The following is an 18,912-nucleotide window of genomic DNA, read 5'->3' as shown; positions in this document are numbered from 1 at the left end:
TGAGAATTAAGCAATGAACACAATAATTCCAACATCTGCAATTAAATATACATCTATCCCTAGTATGCATACCAATAGTTATCTTATCTCCTTTCAAGATCAGAAACCTCAATATCCCTATTTAAGGTTCTAACCCTCAAACTATTTTCAACTATCAAATTGATCAGGTTTAATAAAGAAAATATCAAATACGCACAAGGTAAGATAAAGAAATTTATATAAACGAGTAAAATAATTTAAATCAATCCGTCATAACAAGGGTTCACATAAGGTTTGTGACCCTAACTACAATAAAAGAAATTAGCCAGACATATTCATGTCTGACAATTTAAATAATGAGAAAGAGTTCATGAAAATGTAAAACCGGAAGAAGAAGAAGTCTTGAATCTTCAGTCACCGAGAGCTTCCTCTCCAATTTCTCCTTGCCAAAAGATGATTTTCTTTTAGAGTTTCTGCTTCCTTTATATAGCCAGCTACTCAATCAGGTCATAATCCTTGCATTAATTCTGATTAAATTTCCATTTTTCTCATAATTCCACCAATCAATCGGGTCATAATCCTCTCATTAATTTGATTAAATTTCCATTTTCATCAAATTCCACAATTCAAGGATTGCATTCATGACGCCCACACGATCAGCGCCAAATCCGTGACTCCACAAATCAAGGACTGCATTCATGGCACCCGCACAATCAGTGCCAAATCCTGGTCATGAATGTGTGTGGCGCTAGTTTGCGCCACTCTGGCGCCAACTAGCGCCAATTCTCTGGTATTTGGCCTGTGCAGCAAGGCGCAACTTGGCACTTTCCTCTGTGTGGAATTGCATCAACAGGCTTTTTATAATTTTCAATTCTTTTTCCTGCAAAAATACAATTAATAGGTAAATATTATTGACATAGAAAGAATCAATATAAATAGCAAATATGTATTGAAATTGCTCTTTAATGACTCAATTCTTATTAATTTTAATATGGAAAAACCACACTTGCCAGTGGCACATCAACTAGCCACTGCAATACTATGAAGAATGTAACTAGTCAATACTTATGGTTTTTTAGACTTGGTCACTGCTCCCAATCTATTATGCAGACCATATGTACACAATCTCCTTTTATCAGCAATAATATTGTCATTCCTTGTGATACATGTCACTTTGCTAAACAAAGAAAATTACCTTTTACTTCTAGTTCTTCTTTATCTTCCCATACTTTTGATTTAATTCATGCTGACATTTGGGGACCCTATAGTATACCTTCCACTTCTGGTCATCGATACTTTCTAACTTTAATTGATGACTATTCTTGGCTCTGTTGGGTTATCCTAATGAAAACTAAACCAGAAACACGTGATCATCTCCAAAGTTTCATAAAACTTATTGAAAACCAATTTCAGACTACCATAAAAACCATTCGCAGTGACAATGGACCTGAATTTTTAATGTCAAAATTCTTCAATTCAAAAAGCATTATATATCAAACCGCATGTGTAGAGTCTCGACAACAGAATGGTGTTGTTGAAAGAAAACATCAACACATTCTGAATGTGGCCAGATCCCTTCTCTTTCAATCAAAAATCCCAAAAGATTTCTGGAACTACTGCATCACTCATGCAGTACACATCATAAATAGATTACCTACTCCCAATCTCAAAAACAAGAGCCCATATGAACTATTACATGATGAACCTCCTTTGTTAATTCACCTTAAAGTCTTTGGATGTCTACGCTATGCCTCTACGCTCTCTATTGGTCGCACAAAATTTGATCATCGAGCCAGAAAAGCTATTTTTCTTGGTTATAGAGTTGGAACTAAAGGCTACCTTTTATATGATCTTTCCACTCATAACACATTTGTTTATAGAAATGTTATTTTTTATGAGTCTATTTTTCCATTTCCCAAATTAGATCAGCAAAATCCTTTACATTTCACCACTTTATCTCACCAAAATACACACACACATATGATGATCCTTTAACCAGTTCAACACAACCAACCTTGTCTCAACCTCAAAATTCAACATCTGATATAGACATTCATCATCCTTCTACTACAAACAGTAATCCCTAAACTCAGACCACTTCAAGGAGATCAACAAGAATGAGGAATTTACCAAAATATCTCAATGATTTTCGTTGTAACTTACCCACTGCACATGCTGCAACCACTGCATCCTCAGGTACTCCTTTACCCTTTTATCCTTTGACTTCAGTCTTATCTTATGATCATTGTTCTCCCTCTTACACTTCCTTCTGTTATAATATCTCATCTCATTATGAACCATATACATACAAACAAGCTGCATCTAATCCACATTGGCAGCAAGCAATGAAGGATGAAATACAGGCTCTAGAGAGGAACAAAACATGGATTCTAGTTGATTTACCACCTAGCAAACAACTCATTGGCTGCAAATGGGTATACAAAATAAAACATAAAGATGATGGAACTATAGATTGATATAAAGCTCGTCTGGTGGCTAAAGGCTTCACTCAATTGGAAGGTATGGACTATTTAGACACCTTTCATCTGTTGTTAAACTTACAACAGTGAGAACTCTACTTGCAATTGCTACTGCCCGAAACTGATTTATTAAACAACTAGATATAAACAATGATTTTCTTCATGGTGACTTGAATGAAGAAGTTTATATGGTGGTCCCTCCAGGTCTTTATGCTTCCTCTCCATCTCAAGTATGTAAATTGAAGAAATCTTTATATGGTTTAAAACAAGCTTGTAGGCAGTGGAATGCTAAACTTACAGCTGCACTACTTACTTTAGGTTACACTCTATCTTTAGTTGACTACTCACTATTTGTTAAACATAAAGAAAACTCATTCACTGCCTTACTTGTTTATGTGGATGACATTATTTTAACTGTAAATGATCTAGCTGAAATTTCCATGGTTAAATCTTCTCTTCATCAACAATTCAGTATCAAAGATCTGGGTCCTTTAAAAATTTTCCTTGGTTTAGAAATTGCTCGATCCAAACGTGGGATGATTATCAATCAAGGAAAATATGCACTGGAATTATTATCTGATACAGGTTTCCTAGCTGCCAATTCTGCTTCAACTTCTTTAGATCCAGCTCACAAACTTTAAAAACATCAAGGCAGACCTTATCATGATGTTCCAGAATATCGCAGGCTCATTGGAAGACTGTTATACCTTACCACCACACGTCCCGATATCTCTCATGCCATTCAACAACTCAGTTAATATGTTTCTAATCCTATGGACACTCATTACAATGCTGCTTGCCATGTTCTTCGCTATATAAAAAGGTCTCCATCAAAAAGTTTATTTTTCCCTGCCACCAATGAGTTTCACATATTTGCTTTTGCAGATTCAGATTGGGCATCTTGCCCTGATACCAGAAAGTCCATCTCTGGTTTTTGTATATTTCTAGGATCATCTCTAATATCTTGGAAATCGAAGAAGCAAACCATAGTTTCTAGATTCTCTTCAGAAGCAGAATATTGGGCACTTGCACAGCTTACTTGTGAGCTTCAATGGCTTCAGTTTATACTTCATGATCTCCACATTTCTATTTCTCAACCTGCTTCCGTCTTCTGTGATAGTTAGGCGGCTATATATCTAGCTCATAACCCAACTTTCCATGAGCGAAGTAAACATATAGAGTTAGATTGTCATGTTACTAGAGAAAAGATTCAAACTAGTCTTATTCATCTCCTTCCTATCTCCACCAGGCATCAACTTGCAGACACCTTTACTAAAGCCTTGCAGCCTTCACAATTTAATACTCTCATTAACAAGTTGGGGTTACTTGACATCAACCTTCCAACTTGAGGGGAGGGTATTATCATATCAGTTTTACTAGCTTAACTAATTGTAGTTCTGTTAGTTATTTGTTAGTTATTTTCCCACTTCTTGATATAACAGTCACATCTGTACAATATAAATACTTGTCATGTTGTACTTTGATCAGATATGGAATATACAAAGCAATCCTCTCTCTCTTTCCCAATCTTTCTTTCTCTCTATTTTCTTTAATAGCAATAGTTTTGTACTGTGATAAGAATGAAAATGGAATCAGTTAGAAATTTTATTTATTGCAGTCGCCAATGAATTGTAGTTATTCTTATTTTAATAAAGGGTTCATTAGATGTCTCATTGCAGGATGTCCTGTAAAAAAAAATTATGTATCATGGATAATATATAATTATTTTTTTATACCTCTTATAATTATGTACTACAAATAGTACATAGTTATAATATTGAAGTTTTTCATACCCATTAACTATGTACTACCCGTAATACATAGTTAATTTTTTGTTGTAGGACGTCCTGCAACATGATTCTTATATTTCCTTTTAATGAAAGTGAGTTAAATCATGATGGGTGTTGAGAGTGGATTCTCTTATGTTAAATAAAATATTATATAGTCATGTGGGGGAATTATAATCATATAAAGGTAGATAAATAATGATAAATAAGGGAAGAGAAAAATGTTTACCGAAAAAAAGGGAAGAGAAAAATATATATTGAAATACATAGTTATAAAATCATCATAATTGATTTGTCTTTATATGATTGTGATTTTCCCATATGACTATGTCATATTTTATTTAACTTGAGAGGATCAATTTCATGTTATATAAAGATCACTTAATTGAGTGATCTTTTTATTTGGACTTCAATATTCATAATGTTGATTAGTGTGTATAATAATAGGGAAAACATTTTCTCTTGTCGTAGGAGAGTTGTTTTCTCTTACTAGTGACCCTTCGATTTTCGTGCAATATTTTCTTTTATTTTTTTATTTTTTTAATAGATGTGGCCCTCACATAAGATGTGTCTACAACATTAGAAAATTTTCTCCTACCGCATGAAAAAATCAAAACCCATAATAATATAGCCCTAATTTATAAGCTCATGATGAAAATGAGATTAGGTTAATAAGTTTCACTAGATTATATGTACATTCAAAACAGTTGCTTCACAACTTACCCATAGTTTGTGAGCTGAGAGTAGTGTGAGTTGTAATAGAAAATATTAATCTAACTTTGCAAGAATATCACAACAATCTTTTGAGATATCAAGAATTATATCTTCAATAAATAAGTCTAAAATTTTGGTATTTTAATTTTATATAATCACAATCCTATTTTTTTTCTTATAGAGTCGTCTAAAAGATTGATATCCCAGGTCCAAAACAAGTAGAATAATAGATTATAGTTAGTTAAAAAATGGGTTAGGCAAGTAGAAGCACGCGCGCGAAAAATTCCCTTCTGCTAGGGTTTTCTCCATCTTTTTCTTTTGAGTTTTCAATGGAGGATTTGGCTGGCAATTTCAATGAAACGTTGTCTATGGCAAGAAAAAGTACCAAGAAGACGAAGAGTGGGGAGGAGATTCCCACAGAAAATCGAATGAGGGAAGTGGTGAAAGACTATCAAGCTGGTTCTACGGGGATGGTGAAGCAACGATCCTTTGCTGAAGTGACGGGCGAGGAGAACGGCGTTGCAGGAGCCTCGTTTCCCTGGTTAGCTGAGGAAAAAGTTCCAGACATAGAACCTTTGGACCCAAGCTTGGGATTTCGGAATGGGGCTTCCAAACGATAATCAACGAAGATGGATCTATTGAGATCAGGAGCAATAGCGAGGCAAGAGCTAGGATGTGTCAGCATTGGAAGAATGCTCTCATTGTCAAGCTCTTGGGGAAGAAGATCGAGGTGGGTTTCATGAAGAGGAGGCTGGAATCTCTCTGGGCTAAGGCTGGCAGCATCATGGTGGCTGATCTAGGTAATGATTTTTTCTCAGTTAGGTTCAGTAACTTGGAAGATCTCAATTTAGCCATCACGGGTGGGCCTTGGGTTATCTTAGGGCACTACTTAGCCACGAGGAAATGGGAACCCAGATTTGATCCGGACAAAGCTAATATCCATAAGGTGGGCTGCCTGGGTTCGGCTTCCTGGCATTCCCCAGGAATACTATGAAATCCCTTTCCTCAATCATCTGGGAACCATGATTGGGAAGGTTCTCAAAGTGGACAGAACCACGTCCACTGGAGACAGAGCACGTTTTGCTAGGGTATGCATTGAAATTGACCTCTCCTTGCCGTTGAGAGGTGAATACATACTAGATGGGAACAGGAAAAAAGTGGAGTATGAAGGCCTATTTCTGATTTGCCTTAAATGTGGAAGGTATGGCCACAATTCAGAATCGTGCCCTGACCTTGCTAAAGCTGCACCTCCTACTAGCACTGGAAAGGATCCTGATCATCCAATGGAGAATCCTAGCCCTCAAGGAGTAGGATCCTGGATGGTTGTCCAGCGGAGGAAGAAGACTCAACAGAACTTCCAGAAGAAAGACAGTAACTCCAGCAGAAGATTTGGAGAGGATATTTCAAATAAGAAGAACACTAGCAGGTCAATGCCTATTTCTAGCAGAGAGCTTACTCCTCAAGAGACTGTTCAGGTGAAGCTACATGTGATAGTGAGTCCTTCGACAGAGGAACATAAAGAGAATGTGGCTTCTATGAGTGAGACTCAAGCACCTGGATTGGGGATGGAATTCAATGCTGAAGCTCCTTCCCAGGTAAAGAAGCAAGTAGGAATCAAGGCCAGCGTGTCAGGCACAAAGAAGACTTCCCCAAAGAATCCTAATGCAAAAAGAAAGGGAACTGTTCATGTCCCTCTTCCTAAGTCTGTATCTAAAAATAGAACTAAAACTCGCAAGGCCAACCTGAATTCTTCTCTTGGTGAGGTGCAGCTGAAAGGGAGGCTATAGAGTGACTTGGTGATGGAAGATGACTGCTTCTGGAGTGAGGGAAAATTTGGGCAAACCAGCAAGGATGTTTCAGTTGATGATGGGGGTGCTAAAAAGGTTATGACAGAACCAGACCGTCCTGATCCAGTAAGGAGTGAGAATCTTAATGGGGAAGGAAGCCAAGCAGGTATGGATGTTGACTTATCCTTATGTAATGTTTTGAGTACTGCTATGAATGTTGAGGGTGAATTCAGCTGTGATGATGAGATGGCAGAATCTAGGGAGGTAGTGGATGATATTAATGAGCAAAGTTGTAAGAACTTGTCAATCTTGCAATCAACCCAGATTTCTTTATGAATATCCTCACTTGGAATTGTAGAGGAGCTGCTAAAAAGCAGTTTAAGGGTACTTTTAATAGGTTTTGTAGGAAACATAATGTAGGAGTGGCTGCTATTCTGGAACCAAGGGTGAGTGGTAGCAAGGCTTCTAGAATAATTCGCAGCTTGGGATTCACAAACCATATAGTTGCTGATGCCCATGGTTTTGTGGGTGGTATATGGGTTGTGTGGAATAATAGAGAAGTCAACATTTCTCTACTGGTTAAAAATGAACAGTTTATTCATTGTTGGGTGGTTTTTTCTGGAATGAAGGGGTTTTTTTGGACAGCAGTGTATGCCAACCCCCAAGAGGAAAAACGTAGAGTGCTTTAGGAAGAATTGAAGCATTTAGGAAGAAACATGAATGATCCCTGGTTGCTTTCTGGGGACTTTAATGAGATTGCTCAGGTCTCAGAAAAAAGGGGAGGTGGGCCTATGGATGTAAATAGATGCAATCAATTCGCCAATGTCCTAAGCTCTTGTGGGGTGATGGATTTAGGTGGAGGGGGCAATAGATTCACTTGGAAGGGTCCAAAAATTTTATACCTGGACAGAGTGTATAAAAGGATGGATAGAGCTGTAGCTAATGATGATTGGAGAGCTTCTTTTGAGGATTCAGATGTGGTTGCTCTCCCTAGACTCTTCTCGGACCACTGACCAATTCTGGTTAGGCTGGAAAATGAGGTTAATGTGTGGAGAGAGAGACCTTTTAGGTTCTTGGCCACTTGGCAGAATAATGCTAGGTTCCTCCCTTTCCTTAATGCCAATTGGGATCCTTCTATGGGTTTTTTGGACAGTTTAAATGCTCTAATTCCAATGTTAAAGGAGTGGAATAAGGATGTTTTTGGTTTCACTGTGATAAGGAAAAATAGAGTTATAGCCAGATTGGAAGGCATTCAAAAATAGATCAGCCTCTCTAATAGCTCTCAACTTGAAGTTTTGGAAGATAAACTGCACAAGGAACTTGCTGAAATCCTTGACCAGGAGGAGCAAATTTGGTTTCAAAAATATAGGGGCGAATGGATTAGAGGGGTGACAGAAATACAAGGTACTATCACACTTGTACTGTTATCCGAAGGAAGAAGAATAAAATAATCAAGCTTCAGGATGGGAATGGTCATTGGGTAACTGATGAGGATGGTCTTATTGCTTTAGCTAAGGGCTTCTACCAAAATCTATTTAAGGAAGCTGCAGAAGAAGCAATCTGGTTCCAGACTAGTAATTCTTGGCCCATAATCAGTAATGATCATTTGGGGATTCTAAATCTGTACATCTCTTTGGAGGAAGTGAAGAAGGCCTTTTTCCAAATGCTTCTTTTGAAAGCCCCAGGACCTGATGGATTTCCAGCTATATTTTATCATAAGAATTAGGAGATTCTTAAGGATCAAATTCTCAATAGTATGCAAACCTATATGAGGAATCCTGACCGGATCAGAGAGGTGAACCATACTCTTTTAGTTTTAATCCCGAAAGTGGAAAGACCCTGTTTGATGAAACAATTCAGGCCAATAGCACTTTACAATTCGGTCTACAAAGGGTTTAGCAAGATCATTGCAAATAGAATCAAACCTATTCTTGGAGAGCTTATTTCACCTAATCAGGTTAGCTTTGTACCCAAGAGACATATCCAGGATAATATCATAATTGTTCAGGAGCTCATACACTCAATGCATAGGATGAAAGGGAGAAAGAGCTTCTTGTCCATTAAAATTGACCTTGAGAATGCCTATGACAAGCTTGACTGGAAGTTTATTAGATCTGTGTTGGAAGAATTGAAGCTACTAGGGGCAATAATTGAAGCCATAATGGGCTGTGTCACCAGCCCAATGCTGGAGGTCCTGTGGAATGGGGCTAGAACTTCTAGTTTTCAGTCTCAGAGAGGAATTAGGCAAGGGGACCCTCTCTCCCCTTACCTTTTTGTACTCTGTATGGAGAAGTTAGCTCACTTGATAATGGATGAAGTGGGAATGAAAAATTGGCTACTAATAAGAGCTGGCAGATCTGGGCCTCCCATCTCCCACCTTATGTTTGCTGATGACATCATATTATTTGCAGAGGCTTCTCTTAGCCAGCTCAACTGCATAGCTAATTGTCTGGAAATATTTTCGAAGATGTCAGGTCAAAGTGTGAGTATAGAAAAGTCCTGCATCTTCTTCTCCAAGAACGCTCCTCAGGAGGTAGTTCACTCCATTACTGAAATCAGTGGATTTAAGAAAGTGGACAATCTTGGATGCTATCATGGATCTACGATGAGACATGGAAGAATCAACAAGAGTCATTATGCTGCTGTGATATCCAGGGTTCAGGATAGGCTTCATGGCTGGAAGTCAAAGTGCCTCTCACTGGCTGGTAGGATCACTTTGGCCAAGATTTTTATTTCTGTTATTCCCTATTATCATATGCAAAACAATTCTCTTCCAGTGCATGTCCTCCAAGACATTGAGAAGTTGCAAAGAAATTTCATTTGGGGAGATTTGGATTCCAAAAAGAAAGCTCATTATGTAGCCTGAGAGTCTATGTGTCAGCCTAAGGATTGTGGTGGCCTTGGCATCATTAATCTTAGGATCCAAAATGAAGCCTTTATGTAGAAGCTTGCTTGGAAAATCATTAGGGATTAGAATAGCCTTTGGGCTAAAGTGCTTCTGGAAAAATATGGCAGGAAGCAGGATCCAAATGGCAGTTGGATAGCTAGAATACACGATTCAAACTTGTGGAAGAGTATTTGCCTAGCAAGATGCAAGATGACCAACCAGCTGGAGTGGGTAATTGAAGATGGAAGGACAGTTTGCTTTTGGACAGATATTTGGGGAGGTTAGCAATGCTCTTTCTTCGAGCTGGCTGCAAATAAACCTCCCATGGCTGACCTTAGCTTAAAATTGTGTGAAGTAGTAGACCATGAAACAGATGACTGGAAATGGGATTACTTGGTTAATTTCTTGGATATTTTTGTTTGTTCTAAGTTGTGAAATTTTTCCCCTCCTCTTCATAGTAGCTCGAATGACTTGCTTAATTGGAAGGTGGGCAATCCTGGTAAATCCATTGTCAGAAATGCCTATAGCCACCTGATGAATTCAAACCTTGCCAAGGATAGATTATGGTTTGCAATTTGGAAATGGAAGGGCCCTTATCGAATTGCGGTTTTCTCTAGCTAGCATGCCTCAACAAGCTCCCAGTTAGGAGCATAACCAGTCACTGGAGTGGAGGTGAGGTCCTTTGCCCCACCTGTTTCAATGAACATGAAACTTTAATTCACACCTTGAGAGATTGCAGAGCTACTAGGGAAGTGTGGGAAAGGTGGTTTGCAGGTAAGGTTCCTAGCAATTTTTTGTCTACAGAAGGCATTGGCTGGTTCAGGCTCAATTTACTTAAGCCTTACTCTTCACACCTTTGGCATTCTTAGATTGAAATCTTTTTTGTCACATGCTGGTTACTCTGGTTTTGGAGGAATTCCACAATTCACGATGATATTTTTTCTAGACCTCAAGATCCTATACAAAGGATTCTGCATTATCTGGCTGAATTGAAATGTAGTAAGAGTGCTGATCCTTTTGTTGCTTTGCCTGTTCATTCTAATCCTGTTGACAGTCATAGGCAGAAACATGTTCAGGAAAGAATTAAAATCTTTGTTGATGGGGCTGTTTGTCTGTCGTCCCATGCTGGAGCTTGTGGTGGAGTAGCTTGTTCAACTGATGCAAATTGGATAAGTGGTTTTTCGTATACCATAGGGCCTTGCTCCCCTTTGGAGGCTGAGTTATGGGGAATCTTTCAAGGACTCAACTTTGCTAGAAATCTGAACCTCTCTTGTGTATGGCTTGGATGTGATAGTAGGGAGGCTATCCTTTGTACAGAGGACAGTGCATTCCCTTGTGGCTACTCTGCTTTAATTGCTAACATCAAGGAAGCGGCCCAATCTTTTGAACATGTCCATCTGGAGTATATATGTAGGGATTTTAATGTCTGTGTTGATGGTTTAGCAAAGATAGGTTTTAACCTTAAGGGTGGTGAGCTTCGAGTTCTAGACTCTCCCACTGATAGCATTGTTTCTTTTTGGAATTCCTTCTGTTCAAAATTGCTGGTGGAGCATGTTTCTTTGAACATGTATCAGCTTTCTGTGTAGTTTTTCTGGGCTAAGCCCTCCATTTATATCAAAAAAAAAACAAGCAGAATAAAAAATAAATACTGGATGCAAATAGGAAATGAAAGAGAAACTTTATAATTTTTTTTTTCTAACCCAGAAGGGCTACACAAATACACAATAGAATTTGGGCTACACAGGAATGTCCTCTAGCAAAAAGTTTTCCCCCCCCCCCCTCAAATTACCGTTATTTAATTATCAATGCCACTGTCGAATAATTGGAATTCACCTAAATTTGATGGTAGTAATTTGAATTAAAAGAAAAAAAACTTTACAGTTTTAATAGTTGAATCTACTCACATAAATCATATCCCCCCTACATTTGAATGAAAAAACAAGAAAGCCAGAGTCGTAGTCATCTAATCTACTCACATAAATCACATTCTCAAGCACTATTTGTTTTAGATTATATAAAATTATTAATATAATCTCACTCACCAACTTAAACTCTTGAGTTAAATTAGTTCTTTATACTTTCCCTCATACAACCTGCTGCCCATTCAGATAGACACCATAAAAATGTAAGCATCTTATAACTAAACTTTAAGTTTATAATTTAATTTAAAAATAAGAAAAAGTTAACAATAAAATAGTTGGAAATGAAATGTAATATAAGAAACCATAATAAGGGGGAAATAATATTTCAATTAGCGAAAATAGGGCATTGTTTTGCTTATTTTTTAGGGCAAATTACATAAAAACACCCTTTAGTTAAGTGTTCTTTCAAAAAAATTACCTTACACTTTGAATTAAAGCAATTAACCCCCTCATACTATTTTATTATAACAATGAGAGAGATTATATTTACTATCTCTTTTTCTTACTACCTCTTTCTACCAAATCTTAACTGTTGATTTCTGTCAATCTAACGATTATAATTTATTAAAAATTAATAATTAATTAATAAGTATAACCCATTAAATTATAACCGTTAAATTGACGGAAATCAACGGTTAAGATTTGATAGTAAGTGATAATAAGAAAAAGAGATAGTAAATATAACCTCCCTATGTAACAATTTAACATATTAATAAATTTTAAGACAAAATTACCCTCATCTTCAACCTTCTATATTATTGGGGATTGCGCATAATTTTTGACAATCGCTCGTTGTTGCCCCCATTGATGACAATCGCTCGCTGTTGCCCCCATTGATGATAATCGCTCGCTACATATTTATAGTTAATGGCTGTGTAAAGAACCTTGGGATACACCACCCCAAAAACTAGCTCAAAGAATGGGAGTGCTCAAGGCCTTATAAAGGCCACATTAGTTGCCCACACAATCAATTTGGGACTGTATATCTCAACACGCTCCCTCACACGAGAGCCCTTTGGGCCTGAAGTGTGGATATTGGTTTACCTTCTTGTGCTTTTTTTTATTTTTTTTTAATTCCACTTTAAAGTGGGGGACAGAGAGAATTGAACTTGTGACCTTGTAGTCACTCAAGCTCTGATACCATGTAAAGAACCTTGGGATACACCACCCCAAAAGCTAACTCAAAGGATGAGAGTGCTCAAGGCCTTATAAAGGCCACATTAGTTGCCCACACAATCAATGTGGGACTGTATATCTCAACACATCCCCTCACACGAGAGCCCTTTAGGCTTGAAGCGTGAATTATGCACAGGCCCAATTTTTGGTTTACCTTTTGTGCTTTTTTTTTTTAATTCCACTTTAAAGTGGGGGACGGTGAGGACTGAACTTGTGACCTTATAGTCACTCAAGCTCTGATACCATATGTAAAGAACCTTGGGATACACCACTCCAAAAGCTAGCTCAAAGGATGAGAGTGCTCAAGGCCTTATAAAAGACACATTAGTTGCCCACACAATCAATATGGACTGTATATCTCAACAGGCTAATTCAATTCTTAATTTGTTGAACTTATAAAATAAGAACTCACAAGAAGTTACCTCTTTTTAGGATAACTCACACACTCAAATAACTCCAAATGTAATATATAAATTGTATGGGCATGTATAAGCAATATTTTCTCAATTTTTCATTTTGTTAATGTTTGGACTCATACATTCTTAAACTAAATCATATTCCTATTTTTATTATTAAAATTATGATTAATAAATCCCACCACAGCAATCGAAGACCATAAATTTCATCACTAGAGCTTGTAAGTGATGGGTTTTTGATGATTTCATATGATATTTCTCCAACACATTCCTTACATAAAAATGAGTTTGAAGTGTGGATATTGTAGAGGTTTATTTTCTTGGTTATACTTTATGCTATCTTAATTCTACTAAAAATGATAGTGATGAGGATTAAACTCGTAATCCCGTAATCAATGACCATATAAAAAATCATTTTAATCCAAAATGTTAAGTTTGTAAGTGAAAATCATTAATAATTTTAATTTCTATAAAACTTTCGGTTTCTGCAACAAACATACAAAATAATCTTCTTCAGTAATAGTACTAAGCATTCTTCAAATAAAATAGAACTAATCCATTTTATTAGTAGAACTTGGGCTTTTTGACCCTTATGACCCTTAATTAATAACTAATTACCAAATTGCCCTTCATTCAAAACTATTTCGAAAATTTACCCTCCCCAACAAACATAACACCAATCTGCCCCTGTTTGACCGTTGACCACGAAGCCTACCCGGGTACACCATTACCTACCCGGGTAATTTTTGAAACTTTTTATCTACCCGAGTATGTAGGGGTGTACCCGGGTAGAGTTCTTGAATCTGGGAAAATGGTTGAATTATTTACCCGGGTATGGAGCAGTGTACCCGGGTAAACATGTATCTAATTTCTGATTTTGGTTATTTACCCGGGTATGGAGCAGTGTACCCTAACATGTATCTAATTTCTGATTTTGGTTATTTTTTCAGTTTAATAGTGTGACACAATGACCTCTCGACGCGTTTCAAAGCTGCTAGTGACCCATTCCGAGAGAAGAACCAAGAGTCGTCACGATGGGTCGTCATCCTCTCAGCCCCAGGCTGCTTCGAGTCAGGCTCCGGACTTGACGTTCGGATATTTGTTTGAGGATGACATACCTTCACACGAGAAGTTCGTGAAGTTTTTCATGACCCGGAAGATCTGTGAACCGAAATCACTGGATTCGGCATTCTTCAACCTAGAGCGTTTTGACATTGTGCCGCTTCTTGAGCAGACACATTTACTTCACCTGGCGGAGATGCGGTGCCCATACTCGGAGGTTATGGTAAGAGCCTTCAACCAGAACCTTGGCTACTCGCAAGGCGAGCTGACTTCCCGTGTCTGCGGGATTGATATCATCATGACTGCTCCTATCTGGACGGAGCTACTGGGGTTCGATTTTGATGGTGTCACAGGAGCAGCACTATATGATGGAGACAGCCATCATATATTTGGTGATTATAACCGGGAGACCATTGTTACAGAGACTAGGAGGGCAGACGCTGAGCCCGGTCATTTTGCTCATTATCCTGTTAGCAACTTGTCAGTTTCTGCTCGCATTCTTCATTATGAAGTGGCAAAGAAGGGTCACATGCTTTCACATACCCCAAAGCAAAATTATTTACTCACCTGGAGGAACAACAGCAAAGGCAATAGGGAGCAGAAATCCATCTCCATCCTGAGATGTTGCAATCAATAGAGTACCTCTGTACTTCCCATACAGATGAGTGCCGTCAATTTGAATTATAGGCTTGCAGTGTTTGAATGCTTCAATGCATTGGTGAAATGTCCAAAAAACCCTTTGAAATACGGCCCTATCTGTATAAACCCGACGTTCATCAAAACATTGATTTGTATCAAGCTTGAACACAGAATCCACATTCACCTCCGTCATATACTTCAGCCAATTTGGCAAGAATCCGTACAATTTCTCCCAGTCACCAAACAACTTAACGATGGCCTTCATTTTTGCCTTCCAGGCCTTCCTGTACGTTATGTTGTATCCATATGTTCCCTGTATCCTCTCCTGTATCAGAGTTGGTCTTGTGGATGGATCTTCCTTTAACATATCTGGAAAAAAAAAATTAACTTTACCATATTCTCAATTAATCTGAATCATTAAATACACAGTAGAATACATACTCATTATAGCCGCACAAATGACATTTGAATCCAACTGTCTATGATCCTGTGTTAGGCCTTGATTTAGGCATGTGTGACCTTGACCCCATTTACGGACCACCCAATTAGCTCCCTTCTTCGGCTTAATTGCCCTCATATACCAGGGACAACCGTCAGCATGGTTTTTACACTTCATAACAAATCTTGACTCGTCGCTTTTTTCAACTATGGTTGTCCTGCGCCCCTTCATACAATGTATCTTCACAGCATGTTGCAATTCTGGTTTGGACCCAAATTCTTGTTGCACAAATAACGGATCTCCTAACTTCCAACCTCCGTGCAAGTCATCATCGCCATATAGGATCTCCAACTCGTCATTAGGGTGCGCCCAGTTAATGAATGAATAATGTTGGCTTTCATTCCAGAATGGCTTCTCAAACCCTGCATCTAAAGATCAACTCTCATTTGTCTGAATGAATACCACCACAAATAATAAATTGTCTAAAGCAAATGTTCAAATTTAATAACTTACCACTACTGACTGGGTCGAGATGAAGTGGTGACAAGGCTGGGGTACCGAGACTTACGGCGCTCATGTCAGCCTCAAAATTACCGTCCACGTCAGTGTCTGACGAATCACCTTCTGGAATAGCACTTTCAGGTTCTCCCTCATCTTCGCTGTCCACATAGTCCTCGTCTTCATCCTCTTCATCCTCATCCAATGCTACCTGAGGAGGTGCAGAAGATCGTACAACTGTATCTTCTTGACCGGTACAGTGTGCAGTAGTGGTTGTATGCACCGGTAAAGATGAAGATTGTCCAACATCAACTTCAACATATATCTCAATATATTTTAATACTTTCCATTCAACAAACGCATATGTTACGAACTCCACATCTTCATCATCATTTATATTGTTTCCAATGTAGTATATTGTATCCATATCCACTACAGTCTCTAACCTGGCTATCATGCGGGGGATGGAATGTATGCCTTCTGACCCTATTTTTTGAAGAATTCTCTCCTTCAGTTCATTGCATGTAGTGCCCACTTTGATTTTCATCGTTTTTGTTTTTCCTTCAAACCGGACACCGTTCGGACCTTCAAAATGCCTCCCATTGTAGTAAATAACTATAGGAACCATGTTTGGACTTGAACTCATATTTCACACAAAAATTAGATCTAGGTTTTGGGTTTGGAGGTTGGTTCGAATTTTTGAGCACAAAATGGGAGTGTGGAGATGTAATCTCAATGTCCCACCAAGATTCAGCTTTCTGAAATGATGAGATGAAATATGTGTGATGTTTCGGATTAGAGAGGGCAAGAGAGAGAGATTTGGGGTTTCAAAAACCCTATACCTCGCAACAATGGCCGAAACCCATACATATTGGGGTTTCTGGACGCGATTTACCCGGGTACACTGATCCATACCCGGGTAAATAATTCAACCATTTTCCCAGATTCAAGAACTCTACCCGGGTACACTCCTACATACTCGGGTAGATAAAAAAATTTCAAAAATTACCCGGGTAGGTAATGGTGTACCCGGGTAGGCTTCGTGGTCAACGGTCAAACAGGGGCAGATTGGTGTTATGTTTGTTGGGGAGGGTAAATTTTCGAAATAGTTTTGAATGAAGGACAATTTGATAATTAATTATTAATTAAGGGTCATAAGGGTCAAAAAGCCGTAGAACTTGTGTTAACAACTTCCTTTATTTTATTTTATTTCTATTAAAAAGTACAAAGAAAATAAAAGTTCCCGTATTTCAAAACAAGAGATGATACAAAGCTCAGTAACGTACGGTTCAATGTGTTATATATAAGATTTTCGAGTATTTTATACATACTAAAGGAAGGTTATATTCATAATTTTTTTTTTACAAATTTATAAACCGTATTATGTTTTACAGGTAAGACTTTATTTAAAAATGTCTTACTGATAAGATATAGTGTAATTTATAAACAAAAAGTTTATAAATATAATATTTTTTCTTGATAAATTATTAAAATAAAAATAAAGTATTTAATATGTTAAAAATTTATAAAAATAAAAATACAAATTAGTACTTTCTTTCCTCATAATATTATTACCTTTATGTTGAGCATACACTTCTGACTCGCCGTAGCTCGAGCTCCGCAATCGAATAAAGGTAACTGTGTTCAAACAGAAGCGTTTCACTGGGGTCAGTATATTCAGGATGTTTACATTACACCCAAAACGTGTTAATCAGTGAATATCATCGTGTTTGTGTGCAAGTCTGTTCTGCAGATTATATACCAAATGAAAATGGCACCATCATATTGTATAAGCATGTTAATTTGATCATTGGCTAGGGCATAGTCATATATGCTCTCTATCTCATAAGTCCGTTCTTGTTTTTCAATACCTCAAAAATATAAGCCAGAACTTCATCATGTTAATTGACCAGAGGTCAATAGCTAGCAAAACCTATCTACTAAGAAACAACTAGGGGTTCCACCTTTTCATTTTATGAACATAATAAAATATCAAAATAGTACACCCTTTTTATAAAGCACAAGCAAACAAGTTGCTAAGATTCAGCTTGTGTCGTTTTCATAAGCCCAAGGGACTTACTTACTGATCGAAAGGAAATGAAAAACAAAAGAAAAAGAGAAACTACCAGGTCCTGTACTCTCTCTTTCTGACGAATTCTGGAATATTAATCAACCAAAAGGGTCTGCAGTGACATATCAAAACTAGTGGTTACTTAGCTTCGGGGTTACTTTGCAACAACATTTTCATCTTCAAAAGACTAAAATCCATTAGGACCATGTTGATGGTTTCATAGCCTCTAACTAAATTAACCACAATTGGAAAACAAGTAATGTTTTTTTAATCAGAATTTGCTAAATAAGCTCTTTAAAATCATCCATTTGTTTCAAAAAGGTGGGAAGTGCAGGCCTCTTTGATTTTCTGTTATAACTTTTTTGTTTTTAAAATTGTTTTGTGTAGAATAATTATCAATCCAGTTGTTTTCTATGTTTTTTTTGTTTTAAAAATTAAAAATCAAAAATCAAAACAAAAAATAAAAACAAATCAGATATATTTTTTAAATTTGATTCTAAAAATAAAAAATAATTATAATTTTTTAAATTAGTTTTACAAATCAGGTCTTCCGAAACGATGTTTTTCATTTTTTTTATTTTGAAAATCAAAAAAATATTTTTGAAAACTGATTTCAAACAAGCCCTAAGTCATCTACTCGAATTTGGTCCCTTGTTAACTAAATTGTAACATATATAAATTGAGATAACTCTACTTCCATATTCAGATCTGGATCTGCACAAGTACGTACTGTGTATATATACTGCTATATATATAACATGCTTCAAGAACCAAAAGCTACCGTCTTGTTATATACATATAAACAGTGAAAAGCCAGTGATCTTACCCTTTTTCCAAGCGCAAGCAAAACACACCCTAAGAGGCCAAACCAAAAAGTTGAAGTAAAAGTATATCATAGCCAAGATGGCATTCACCTGCAGATGCACCTGCACCTCGTGCTTGCTCCCTCCCACTCTCACATTCGCCTTAATTTTTTCTTTCTCCATGGACATGTTTTTGTGTGGTAAATAAGAGCAAAGAAAACCAAGTGCAGGTGCAAATGCAGACAAAGGCAA

At 37.3% G+C, this 18,912-nt stretch overlaps 1 protein-coding gene across 1 annotated transcript; it reads right to left on the bottom strand.

The window, feature by feature from the left end:
• Positions 1 to 252: 252 nt before the first annotated feature.
• LOC133303543 (uncharacterized) lies at positions 253 to 18,880 on the bottom strand. Its single transcript, XM_061503462.1, has 3 exons — positions 18,684 to 18,880; positions 17,362 to 17,424; positions 253 to 859 (listed from the first exon to the last, which is right to left on the bottom strand). The coding sequence occupies exons 1-3, from the start codon at positions 18,847 to 18,849 to the stop codon at positions 753 to 755; spliced, it is 336 nt and encodes a 111-aa protein (XP_061359446.1). The 5' UTR covers positions 18,850 to 18,880; the 3' UTR covers positions 253 to 752.
• Between the last annotated feature and the right edge of the window lie 32 nt (positions 18,881 to 18,912).

Source organism: Gastrolobium bilobum, unplaced genomic scaffold (genome assembly GCF_033153095.1).
Source record: "Gastrolobium bilobum isolate Gb01-03AN ecotype WA unplaced genomic scaffold, APGP_CSIRO_Gbil_v1 utg10809, whole genome shotgun sequence".
Taxonomy (NCBI): domain Eukaryota; kingdom Viridiplantae; phylum Streptophyta; class Magnoliopsida; order Fabales; family Fabaceae; genus Gastrolobium; species Gastrolobium bilobum.
The sequence above is the reverse complement of the archived record's forward strand: the minus strand, read 5'-3'. Positions and strand labels throughout refer to the sequence as shown.